Source organism: Sander lucioperca, chromosome 13 (genome assembly GCF_008315115.2).
Source record: "Sander lucioperca isolate FBNREF2018 chromosome 13, SLUC_FBN_1.2, whole genome shotgun sequence".
Taxonomy (NCBI): Eukaryota; Metazoa; Chordata; class Actinopteri; order Perciformes; family Percidae; genus Sander; species Sander lucioperca.
The window spans coordinates 5,991,311-6,004,357 of NC_050185.1; the positions used below are offsets into that span (position 1 = coordinate 5,991,311).

Sequence of the window (13,047 nt, forward strand, 5' to 3'; positions counted from 1 at the left end):
AGCATGACGTAAATAGTGATGAGGGGTTTTTTTTTATAAAAGAGAACGGCGTTGAACGGTTAAACCATTGATCTCCACCATAATTTAGTAAAAGTGACAATGATTGCAGATGAAATTCCCACTAGGTCCTCAGTCTAGGAGCTAGGAGGTCAATCTTTACCACAGCTTCTTTTATTGTGGGGGGGTTTGCCTGAAACCTCACTCCCAAAATGCTCAGGACGGGCCCCCTGCAGGGCAGCATGACTGTGAGCGCTGCCTCAATTTCATCTGATAGTTTGTTTTATTTTGATTGCCCGGGTGATCGAAACCAGCTGCACTGGGTAAGAAAATATGTTTTCTGTGTGTGTTCTCTGTTTTGTTTAGCTTGGTTTATGTTTACAAAAGAACAGACTAGACACTGTTAGAAAGTCTCAGAGCTTTGTTGTGGGTCTGTGTGATGACTTGAGGTCAGTATTGTGTTCATTCAAAAATCACTTTGCGTATCAACGGACTGCGTTGTCTTCTCATGTTTGGACTCAATATGGAAGGTCATTAACTCAAAACGGAGGGTGAAAGCTGTCAGCATCTTGATGTGATTTTTTTTCTTCTTTTTTCCTTGAATGCACATGCCTGGTGTTTACTGCAGGACAAAGACTTGTTCTTTCGTAATCTGAATGTCCTTCATGTGAACAATAATACCTTCAGAAAACAGTACCATACCTCAACCCCACAAGAAGTAGAGGAGAGTGATTAGGCAAGGAGTGGTTTCTGTTTGTTTGTTTGTTTGTTTTGTTTTCCTCGAGACCGCAGAGGGTGGGGGGCGGGAGAGGGTTTTTGTTCTTGTTCAATTTGTGTTTCTCTGTTCTGTGCACCATCTGCTATTACCTGTCACACGTTGTGGAATTTGTGATGTATGTCTGAAGGTGCCAATAAAAAATTGATCACAAAAAAAAGTACCATATCTTTTTTTTATGATGCTCAGTTGTCCCGTGAACAATACTAAACTGTTAAAATAGCAGGTGTTCTCCTTTAACTGAACAGCAACCTGTAACTGACATAAATTATCACAATTGATGAGTAAATGACAAGAATGGCTACGTATGAGCGAGTCACTTACAGAGTAATGGGGAGAGAGGATATCTTTAATCAGGTTTGGGGCTCCTTCCTGATGGCAATAGATGGGTTGTCTGTCTGAATATAACAATCTGATCCAATCCAATATAGTGTTTGACTGGTAGAATAATGTAATGTAATGTAAGGCATATGAGGTTGTTGTTTGTTTTGTTATCTATTGTTTTTTTTTTTTGTTTTTTTTTTTTGTCTTTTCTTTTTTCTGTATTCATAAAACGGGACAGTGGATGATATCGATGTCTTGTTAGTTGTGATGGTGACATAGGTTGTACTGTCTGTCAAAAATATTAATAAAAAAAAAAAAAAGAACTACACTGATTTTGATTCAGAAAAAAAAAAAAAAAAATGGATGTGAACAAATGAACAATGGATGAGTAAGATATCGGATCAGAGCTGAGATCCAACAGCAACATCTAGTGAAAAGGTGACAGCTAAATTTACTGTAACACACAGGAGGAGGTGAGGGAGAGTATTTGTGAGGGCCGCAAAGTCAGTTTTGAAAGCCAGATATCTAAACATCTGGTAAAGTAGTGCCTTTAACCCCTGCATATGATGTTAATTTTGTGCAAAGGGCTCAGCCATAATATATATACGACAGGTCAGCTGTGCTGGATTTTGGCTCAGATGTGTCGGAGCAATTAAACAGCAAATCATGTTTGAAATGTCTAAACCTAATGCCTCAAAGTAAGAGAGGTGAATAAATTGTGCAACAGAATTGGGGCTGAAGCTCACATGCATAGCCATGTATATACAAATGTTTTGCCATTGGTTTCTAAACAGGAGTTTGACAGAATACGCTTAAAAAGGTGAAAAATACATTTTAAAAAAGGTGTCCAGCTGAAATGTTAGCAGGGATTGATGATTGTAAAGGTATGGAAGCTAATTTTTTTATTGACAGAAAAACATGGGGGAAAAATGCTAAAAGGTAAAAACTAAGATAAAGCAAACGTATTGACTACCTTAGCCTACCTGAAAGATGAAGTAAGTCATGATTAAAAGTCATAATAAAAATAAAAACCCTCGTGTATTTCAATGTTTTATCACAACCAACTTTCATCAAATTTTTTTTTTTTTGGCAACAATGGCCTTCCATACCACTGAGAATTTGCTGGAACATAAAAAGAGAGGTAAGGACATAAATGTTTAATTTCCCTCAAGAAATTCAATTTCCCTGAAGATACTGATTGGATTAGGAAATAAAGTCAAGCACTGATGTACCTTGATACTTGAGGACTTCCAGAAAGAGTTTTGTAAAATCCTGTTAGTATGTGAGACTAATATAGAAACCCTCCTGTCTACAGAGTCCTGTGTCCTCTTAAAGAAGTCCCCCTTTTTGGTATTGAAAGGATATTAATTCTGCGGCCCACTGCAATGGATAGAGGTACAGGCACAGATAAAGTATTTTGGGAGTTCAGGTGAGGTTGTTAAAGTAATAAAGTATTTTTGGGGGCTCAGGTGAGGTTGTTAAAGCAATAATAGTCCTTTGGTGGAATATCACTGCAGAAAAGCCAGTCCAGATGAGCTGGGAGCTCAGTGTGTTGTGTAGTCTGGCATGGATATGTCTGGTTTTGTTTGCTCTTTGTGGTTGTTTGCAGCACGTTGATGGGCACGCTGCATACAACCGCGCTGCATGCGGTAAACAGACCTCATGCAGAGTATGTGGACAAGACTAAAATTAGCACTGATTGCAATGCCATGAAGGCCGAGAGCTTATTGGTAATAGTAATGTCATATGTTTGTGATGCCGGTATATAGACACAGAGGCTACTGTGGTGTGTCTGAAAGATGTTTTGTTCAACATCAGGGCAAAATGTTTAGAAAAAAGTTCTTTTTTCTTTAGTTGCGAAGGACTTAAACCAATCTGATATGGCAGATCATCTAGCTCTCAAAAAGAAAGCAACTATTTCCTAAAAATGTGAAACTTGTTCCTTTAAAGGTCCAGTGTGTAACATGTTTAGTTGTTCATTATCAAAATCTGTGTTGCCCGTCCACAAACTTGTCCTTTTTCATGAATATTTACCACCACCATCAATTCCAAGTATTCCTTTTGGCTTGAAATTTTACATTTGCATTCGCATGAACTGGGGTAGACGCTCCATATTCATGCTCCATCTTGAAATACGTTAGCCGGTAAGGGACATACAGGACGTACTGCTCTGCCTTTCGCGTTTTCGCTGTCACATGATAAACTGACAGGTGCTGCTAATGCTGCTAATGGGTATCGTAGCAAGTTTGAAGAAGGAAACATGGAGGACCACACATATTCAAAATCCAAATTTCAGGAACAGGCGTGGCGCGAGAGAGTTGATTGCGATATATGATCTCAACGCTAGATGGGAGAAATTCCTACACATCGGACTGTTAACATGCGCTTTAAAATTCTAACTGTGCATGCTAACAGTAATGATAGCATTTATGGTCCCAAGGGGAAGAATCTTACTGATTTTGCGGATTTCCTGACTTTTTCTCCAGTACCATGTTGACAGTTTTGGTTCTTAGTGAACTGCCTCGACCACTATTTAATGGATTGCCACAGCATTACCCATGGTCCCCAGAGGAAGAATCCTACTGACGTCGATGATCACCTGACTTCCTCTAGTGCCACCAGTAGGATGACATTTGTGGTTGGTCCGTGTAGTTCCGTGTACTTGGTGGTCAACGGATTTTCATTTTGAAAGGAAAAAAACAAAAACGAAAAACGGCCAGTTTCCCAATTACCATTAGTAAATAGGAAAACAAAAAACGGAAAACAACCCATTATTCGTTTTTTGTTTTGATATTAAAAAACGGAAAACGAAAAACAATCTCGTTATCCGATTGTCTTTGATGTATTTGTAGATGGAACTCGGAAATTAAAATACGTGTGTATAAGTCGTATTCCTTAATTTTGCATTGGTATTTTTTCGTGACCCGGAAGTTACTCCCACCACGCCAAGACCCACCCTTCAATAGCATTTATTGACCAGTGTCACTGCCCGATGTGAGTCGAGTGCAGATGTGAGTCGCGCATGCGTCACTTTGCGACAAGTAGCCTACAAGATGCTAACGGCTTTTTGAGCTAACGCACAGTCTATGTGCTAACGTTAGCAATCAAACAATCATAGATAGCTAAAACATTTTTGAAATGACTGCTGCTGCTGGCTACAAGTTAGCAATCAAACACAATAAAGGCTGTCACTTAATGGCGTTTTGAGCTAACATTAGCAATCAAACAGTCATAGATAGCTAAAAAGTTTTTGAAATGACTGCTAGCTAAAAGTTAATCAAACACAACAAAGGCTGTCACTTGAATGATATTTTGAGCTAACGTTAGCAACCAAACCGTCATAGATAGCTACAACGTTTTTGAAATGATTACCATCTTCTGTTATTGTATGTAAAGAGAAACGTTTATTATTTTATAGATTTCACAAACGTCAGTATGACACGTTATGCCGTAAATAGTTTAAATCTGAGCATGCGCGACTCACATCTGCACTCGACTCACATCGGGCAGTGACAGCCAGTACCGCCTGTAAGATCCGTTCTGTGCATGCGCATAATTACGTAGTAGAAAACTAACAATGTCCATGTGCGATTTACAGTCTATGTTTGTACCATGTGTCAACACTTTACGACCAAACATTACAACTTTTTTATTAAATATTTTTTTATTAAATCTTTATTATACAATAGTCATAGCTACAAACATTCGAAACTTGTCACTGATCCAAAACCGTGTAGGGACATCGTTGTTGTGTTGTTTACATTAATGTTTTTACCTTTAAAGCAGCCATATTATGCTCATTTTAAGGTTCATAATTGTATTTTAAGGTTGTACCAGAATAGGTTTACATGGTTTAATTTTCAAAAAACACCATATTTTTATTGTACTGCACCGCTCTCTCTCACTGCTGCAGATCCTCTTTTCAGCTGGTCTCTGTTTTAGCTACAGAGTGAGACCTCTTTTCTTCTTCTTCTTCTTCTTCTGTACTATCTTTGATTGCACTCGCACATGCCCAGTAGCTCAGATGTAGATCATGTCAGCTAGCTAGCTCCATAGGCAGTAAAAGAAAGGCTGTTTCTACAACTTCGGTCAGTTACAAGGCAGGATTAGCTGGGAGACTTCTAAATGAGGGCGCACATGGAAGTAGTTCTTTTGTAGATTATGGTGAACTTGTGTGTGTTGTAGCAGTGCTTTGCTATTGAGAATGAGGTAGCATGCTAGCATTAGCATGCTAGCGTTAGCATTAGCGTTAGCTAACGCTACGAGCTAATGGTTGCGGTTAGCCTGCTCGTTTCGGCTTGTGACGTCACAAGCCGTGCCGATTTTGAACAGCTCACCCAGAGACTGAAGGCAGGACACATTCAGAAACTGTATCTCACTCTAAACAGCATGGATGGATTTTTTTCAAAGTTTGTATGTGTGTGGAAGCACCAGAGACACAAAATAACACCCCAAATCCCAGAAAAAGTGATTTTTTCATAATATGGGCACTTTAATACTTCTTCTTGACTAATAACCATAGACTGTCTATTATTAATGTGATGAAGTGTAAACGTACATAAGTGTCCTTTTGAAGATGGGATGACAGCTCTCCCAGCCACCACTGCTGTATACCACTATAGTAGCTACATGCTAACGGCAGTAAACACTATAGTAGCTATATGCTAACGGTCATCTTAGCTGGCAATGTTGTTAAATTCTCCCCAATTCTGGGTCACATTCCTGCTGAAACATGTCCAATTGTGTAGTGTTTGGTTCAGAAGCCTTTATCTGTGATTTTTGACGTTAGAAAGTGCTGCTTCGTTCCACTACAATCTAACGTTAGCATACTCATAGCTAACTATTGTAGCTACATGCTAACGCGACATAGCGGAGCATATAGCTAGCTATGTACGTATGTAGCAGGACTTTGTACCGTAAAAATCACCAATAAAGGCTTCTAAACCAAATACTAAACAAATACAAATACAGTAAAGTGACCGGAATTAGGGGTGAAATGTCCAGCATTGAGCTACATAATAGTTAGCTAGGAGTATGCTGGTCTCTCACAGAGATCTCATTTGTAGCCCTGTTTTACCCGATACTTTCATAAAAGTACAAACACATGAAGTGAGAGGTATACACATGCTTAAACTTTATTAAAACATGGTTAACCTGAAGCAGGACGGAGTCATGACTTAAAACACCAAAGCAAGGCTTCTAGCTCAGGCTAGCTAGCGTTAGCAAATTACCTTCAAAGTTGCAAAGAAATGATGAAACGTAAAATTTGAAGCCTTTATTTAATTTGCTACATGGTGTTGTACTGGATGGCCAGACGACGCTCCGTATATCATTAACAGATACTTTAGGCAACTCCAGCAAACACCTTGTAAACTTCATCTCTGCCATCATAACGGTCTACTGTCACTGTCTAATGTTTTCTTCCGGTAACCGGGAATGTCCAAACATCCTTATGCCAATGCGTGCATAGAGCTGTGAAGTTTGCCGGTGTTCGCGCAAGCGTAGAACTGATCAGGCAGTGCACAGAACGGATTTTACAGGCGGTACGGATCGGGTACAGACAAAGGAATAAGATTTATACACACATTTTAATTTCCGAGTTCCATCTACAAATACATCAAAGACAATCGGATAACGAGATTGTTTTTCGTTTTCCGTTTTTTAATATCAAAACAAAAAACGAATAATGGGTTGTTTTCCGTTTTTTGTTTTCCTATTTACTAATGGTAATTGGGAAACTGGCCGTTTTTCGTTTTTGTTTTTTTCCTTTCAAAACGAAAATCCGTTGGCCGCCAAGTACACGGACCGTGGTTCTATTCAACTGAGGCTGGAAAGTGACAATTTCCCACACCCTTCAATAGTGCACCCCTACACCCAGTGTACCTACAAAAGCTAAACCTTTGTCCAAATATGCATCAGGCAATTTTACCACTTCATTGTTGTGTTACTTAATTTGCATCATCAACAGAAAGTGCAGACCACACATTCGCAGCATTGGAATGCTTGGAAGGCATGTGTGAGACCTTCCTGAGTAATATTTCTGAGGTGGCATCATATCATGACACAGAAACCTGCATTGACACGTAATGCTGTGTTTAAGCTGCACTTAGCACCTGAGAATAAAATCTGCTGCAGAGGGGAGTCCATTCTGTCAGATTTCAAGCATTCCAAACTCAGTGCTGTCCTCTCACATTAAAGGGTTGTTTCACAATGTGTGTGTGTGTGTGTTGGAGTATTACGTACATTTCTAGAATTTTACCCCCACTCTACTCTCAGGCATGCTGCTGCTTTCTGTTCTTACTGCAGCAGTCACATTCCCTGTGTTTTTATGACACACCTGAATGACGCAGTTTCCTTGCCAAAACACCTGGGACACAAAAGAAAGCAGAAATGAAAAAGCATAACAAGCCATTATGCAGGTCTATGACTCCTCTCTCTTGTTATGGCATGTAGCCACATAAAGACAAAAGGATTTTCTGTGTTCAACACACGAATGAAGTCATACAGCCCAAAACTGTAATTGTTTGGGACAACCGAGGACAAAGCGTTTAGTCACTGATATTTTCCTCTGAAAGCTAGCTTAAATTCAGCTACACCGTGATTTATGTTGCTGTTGTCGAATTTTTCTTTGAAAGTACAACCACCAATACACAACCTGACTTGGATCTTGGAGTGTTATCTCCTTGAGACAAAGGCAGGCGGAAGAGCTACAGATGTGTGTGTGTTTGGTCCCGGTACAGCAGATGTTCCTGCTTAACTATGCTCTGTTAAAATACCCTCACATCATTTAGTGCAGGAAGAATGTGTTTTAATGTATCAAATTCAATCAAACAGTACATTGTTAGATAGTAACTGTTTGGTATTTTAAGTCATTGTAAATCATGCAACAACAGAGGCCAGCCAAGTGCCTGTTGATAAGTTCACTCAATCTTTCTGAATGGACCTAGTGATCCAATTCAAATGAAACCAATAATATGTCTCCTCTCAGATGGAGTGAATTATGAAGAGTCTGATAAGCTTGTTTGATCTTGGCATGCCAAAGCCACAATAAAAGAAACAAAGGCTTTTGGAGCTGGGGCTTCAGTAACCACAGTTATGATGTATGTGTGTATGTATGTATGTATGTAGGTGTGTATGTGTGTGTGTGTGTGCGTGCGCACATATAAACGTGGTAATGAAGAGATATCCACACACATAAAGCTGACATTTATTCATTTTTCTATGCTCCTCACAGGTTTGAGGTTTTATTGTTAGACTTTAGAATTATTCTTGTAATCAATCTACAGTTAACCTTACATTAGTTTGATACTACTGTGCATATCAAACTGTATGATATTGTATCTACTCTCATTCTAAAATGTGAAAAAAAAAAAAGTGTGTTCCACAAATAAAACGGTGGGCAATCCAGAGTGATGTTGTAACTTTCCTTTGCTAAGCATCTTTCTCTGTACCATTCGTCCCGCCTGCTCACTCCACTGTGGCCCGATATGACCCCCTGACTGCCACTCCCAAAAACAAAGGACCTTAATGTGATTTTGAATTTTGAAAAAAGGAAAGGAAAAAAAATCCACTTGGTCAGCATAATGTAATGAGACAGAGTGTGAAAGGAACTAAGTGGATAACCAAATGCAGAGTGGGCCTGTGGGTGGGTGGTGGATGAAGTCAGTGATATTTCAGCATCCCTCTGTGGTTAGCCTGCTGACAGGGAGGGGGAAAAAACTGGAGAGTGACAGACAGTGAGGGAGGTGGTGTGTGTGTGTGTGTGTGGGGGGGGGATGTGTCTATGTGCCAGAAATTAAACCAGCGCCACCGGATTCAACTGTAGTATATGTACAGCATGTGGAGAGATCAGAGACAAAAAGGAGGGAAGGACAAAAGCAGTGTCATTATTTGAATATCAGGCCCCCAGCCTGTTTGGACAGGCAGGATTTGCATGTTGAGTTTTCAGCCGGAGCCCCGGGGTAGGGTGGGGTGGGAATAGTCGTCTTCGTGGTGCTCAGGGTGTGGCTGCTCTGGGAACAGGACTTCTCTCAACAGCGGTCTCTTAGCACAGGTTACACATCTGACCTCAGGACACAAAATCACACGGCAATCGCACACACCGATGTCAGGTTCCCGTTTGCTTTTTTCACTTCATAACCTGAGGTCAAAAATACCCCAATCATATCCTCATGAAATCAATATGTATAGTGTATAATGTATGATAAATGGATTTAACTGATTCATGTATGGATTTTTGTAAATGCTTGTGAAACAATACCAACCAAACATAATTCAAGTTATTTTATAATTTTGTTAAAATTGTTTTCAAACCCAAATTTAGGTCATGATAAATGGTCGGATTATTCACTCATTTTGCAACGAAACACACAAATAATGTTTGACATTTACAAATAATAGTACAAACTTTTTGTTTATGGTAAGATAGTTAGAGTGTAGAGTTTTAATACGACTTCAATTTGTCACAAGAGCACAAGTGTAGCTATATTCAAAACTTACAGCAAAGGCTTAACTTGGAATCTGAAATGGAGATGATGTCAGTGTGGAGAGAGCAAATCAGTAACGTGATAACCGTTTGGATGTGAAACATTAGAAGGGGAAATCAGAGTTGTAATGGACTCAGTATCCTTCTTGACCCTCTTTCTCGGCTGACATGTGAGATTCTTTGGATGCCTGTGTGTGGTCAAGACTTATCACATAATGAACAGAAAACCCATCCTCTTTTTAACAGACTTTATTTATAGTACAAGCAGATGAAAAAAACACTGCATACATACATTTAAAATAACCCCGGTACAGACATATTCGACAAGAAATAGTGGCACTTACACATTGAAATATAAACAGAAATTCTAGACAACACACACACACATTCAGACAGGCATGCCAAAAGAGGGCTCCCTTATGGAACAGGACATCCTGAAAGTGCCAAGAAAAACACTGTCTAAGCCAGCGAGCCATTCCAGTGTTATTCAATGATTTTGCTTTTATGACCAGGAAAAGGTTTTACCCTTTTGCTCTGTTCTAGAAAAAAAAGAAATCTAAAATAAAAAGGAGGCTTTGCGGCAAAAGTATCCGCTTGGTCAAGCAATGATTTTCAGCTTTGTATAATTACCAATTTGTGGCCGTTAGAAAAACACCCCCTCAAGAGAGCTGTTCCAATAAAATGCAGCCTCCTACAAAAAAGTGCGTATTGAGCAACAGAAGAAAGTTCTCAGTAAAAGAGAAGAGGGAAGTGTAAAAGGGAAGAGGGGGGCTGGGTGAGCACTGCGTGTACCATACCTAGGACTGGGTGTCACAATGTGATGTGTTGCAATAAGGTGTGTACTGTCTAGATCTCTCTGGAAATTCAAGAGGACAGGGCCAACTCTCACAGACACACACACACACACACACACACACACACACACACACACACACACACACTCTCTAACAGAAGTACACTATTGACATCACTACATCTGCATTTGCAAACATGCGAACACAATTCCCCACATAAAACCACATAAAAACCCTCACAGACGTCATCATGGAGGAAATAAACAATAGACCCATGTTTCTGACGTTTCACAAGCGGTTGGGATAAAGGGAAGTGACATCGTCGCACACACCTCTAAATGGGAACTGATGCTAACTGAGACAATGACAATAACAGAAGGACAAAACAGGATGCTGGTCAGATGAAAGAGCCCGAAATGTCAGACAGCCTACAGACTGTTGTCGCCTTGCAATCTTAACAGCCAACACCAGTCTGATAAGCTATCTGACAGGCCGAGAGAGTGGAGGACATGTCTGAGACGTATGCATGTACAGAGACGACAATAATGAAGAGAAAAAAAAAAAAGAATCCTCATCCGACTTACCATGACAGGAGAAACGAGAAGATGTAAATGTTCTGACTAGAGCTGCACAGAGCACAGAGTTCAGCCCGCTCAACAGTACCCCTCTGTTTTGAATCTACTCGAGTGATTCGTCTCCTGGCTCCGTGACTGGGGCAGTGTAACGAGTTCATTCTAAGGTTCAGCTGAGGTAACGGCACAGACGCTTTTCACTGTGCGCTTAAGGGCTTCTTTTTCTCTCTCTCTCCTGCTTGTGCCTGCTCTAGCGCCCACTGTGCTCAGTCCAGCGTAGCACAGCAGCGGTACAGAGAGGGAGAGGAAAATAGCACGTTTCTCCGGCAATATGAAAAAAAGAGAAGGTACTGCATATACCGAGAGCCAGCTGACGTTATCCATTAAGCAAAAAAAGGCAAAAAATGGAACACTAAAACACATAAAACGCATGCAGAGTTTTGTTTGAGGAGATGCTCATGTAATATTAAACATGAGCTCGCTGTCCTCATCTGGGGTTAAAAAAAAAAAAAAAAAAAAGAGAAAAGGATTAAAAAAAAAAATCTGTGGACAAGTGAAGACAAAGAAAAACACTTACCACGACACAGACTGTCTCTGAAGTTAAAGGAACAGCTACTATCGGCTATACTAAGTCTTCCAGGAGTGAAGTACAATCTGCTTTAATCCATAAAAGATAAAAGGGAGAGCAACGAATGTGGCAGCCCCGCGAACGCAACCGCCTATCTCCCTCTTCCTCTCCGTCTCACACACGGTCGTAGATCTGATTCAATATATGGCTGCATCTGGTAAAGTAGCCCTGGGCTGACTCATGTGCTCTCTTCCTGGAAGCCGAACAATAAGGGCAGACAAAGGGACCAGTAGGGTGATTCATTATCATTTCTCATCCAAAAGTACCTTGAGCAGCTTTACTGCACACACAAAAGAAGTGGTCATCTAAAGCACCACGAACAGCTTGAAACATTCATTAACATCTCTACAACAACTAACTACGAGCTCTACAATATATAGAAATCACACAATAATTTACAGTCTTATCTAACCACATCAGATACTGCACTACAACTCTACAGTACAGAAAGTCTTATTAATTAACCAGCAAATATAGATGATAAATAATTAGGTTATTGAACAAATAACTTTGCGCTGGTTTTACAGAACACTCAGCGCATAATCAAAAGTAACAATAGTAGCTTATTTAAATCAAGTGAATTCAAGTTCACTACGGACGTGTTATAAGACTTTAAGGTTCTTCTAGTTGAACAAACAGTGCAGCTTAAGGCCTCACTGAGGAGAATTATTGCCAGCAGCTTCTTCTCACGTGCTCGGGAGCTGCTAAAAGCACCGACACGAAAGCTTAAACAACACAACAGCTTACTCGCACACACTCCAACAAGCACCTACCTTACAGAGAACAAAAACATGTTGCTACAATAACGAGAGAAACCAGATAGAGGCTGATGTTTTGCTTTAGATAATGGTGGGGGTACCAGCCAGGAGGAAGAGCTGAAATGAGTAAAGGATCAGTGGGAGCTTCTGAAGTTGATGCTTGGCTGTGATCGCTATCTGGCCTTCACTCCGTTTTGCCCTCAGAGTACTTCTCCTGCTGCTTGCGCTTGCCGTAGCTCTGGGCCATGGAGTTAACAATGGAGCAGACAAAGAAGCATACCATGATGACCACAACCTTCTCAAAGAGCCACGACAGCCCGCTCTCCTCCTGCAAGGAACCACAGAAAGAACAGAGAGAGAGGAGAGGAGCTCGCTCAGTAAGTTGAGGGCCACCCCCTAACCCCCCCTGCTGTCCCCTCTGCTCCTGATGCTGTAGGCTAGGTGGGGATCCAGCTCCATGTGCAGGACAGATAGAGATCAGGGGTAATAAAACACGCGGCAGCCCCCACCGGCCTCCCTCCTAACGCCCTCACTGACCCCAGCCTGCAGCCTGCCTCCACCAAGTTAAATTGCCTCGCTTCTCTCCTCCTGTAACTGCAGGAGGCTCAAGTTACAAGAAAAAAAGGAACATTGTTCTAGAAATGCCTTAATCTGTCCTTGTGCAACTCAAAGTTTATCCTTTTTTTCTCTTCTCCGTCCTAGTAAGCAAATAAG

General features: G+C 40.6%; 1 protein-coding gene across 5 annotated transcripts in view; it reads right to left on the reverse strand.

Moving 5' to 3' along the window:
- Window positions 1-9,814: 9,814 nt before the first annotated feature.
- Window positions 9,815-13,047, reverse strand: part of LOC116058159 (vacuole membrane protein 1) — a 68,260-nt gene continuing 65,027 nt past the window's right edge. For all 5 annotated transcript variants that reach the window (XM_031310861.2, XM_031310859.2, XM_031310860.2 and 2 more), the window contains one exon: window positions 9,815-12,661. In XM_031310861.2, the coding sequence (XP_031166721.1) occupies window positions 12,518-12,661 (144 nt within the window). In that variant the 3' untranslated portion in view covers window positions 9,815-12,517. The remainder of the gene's footprint in view (window positions 12,662-13,047) is intronic.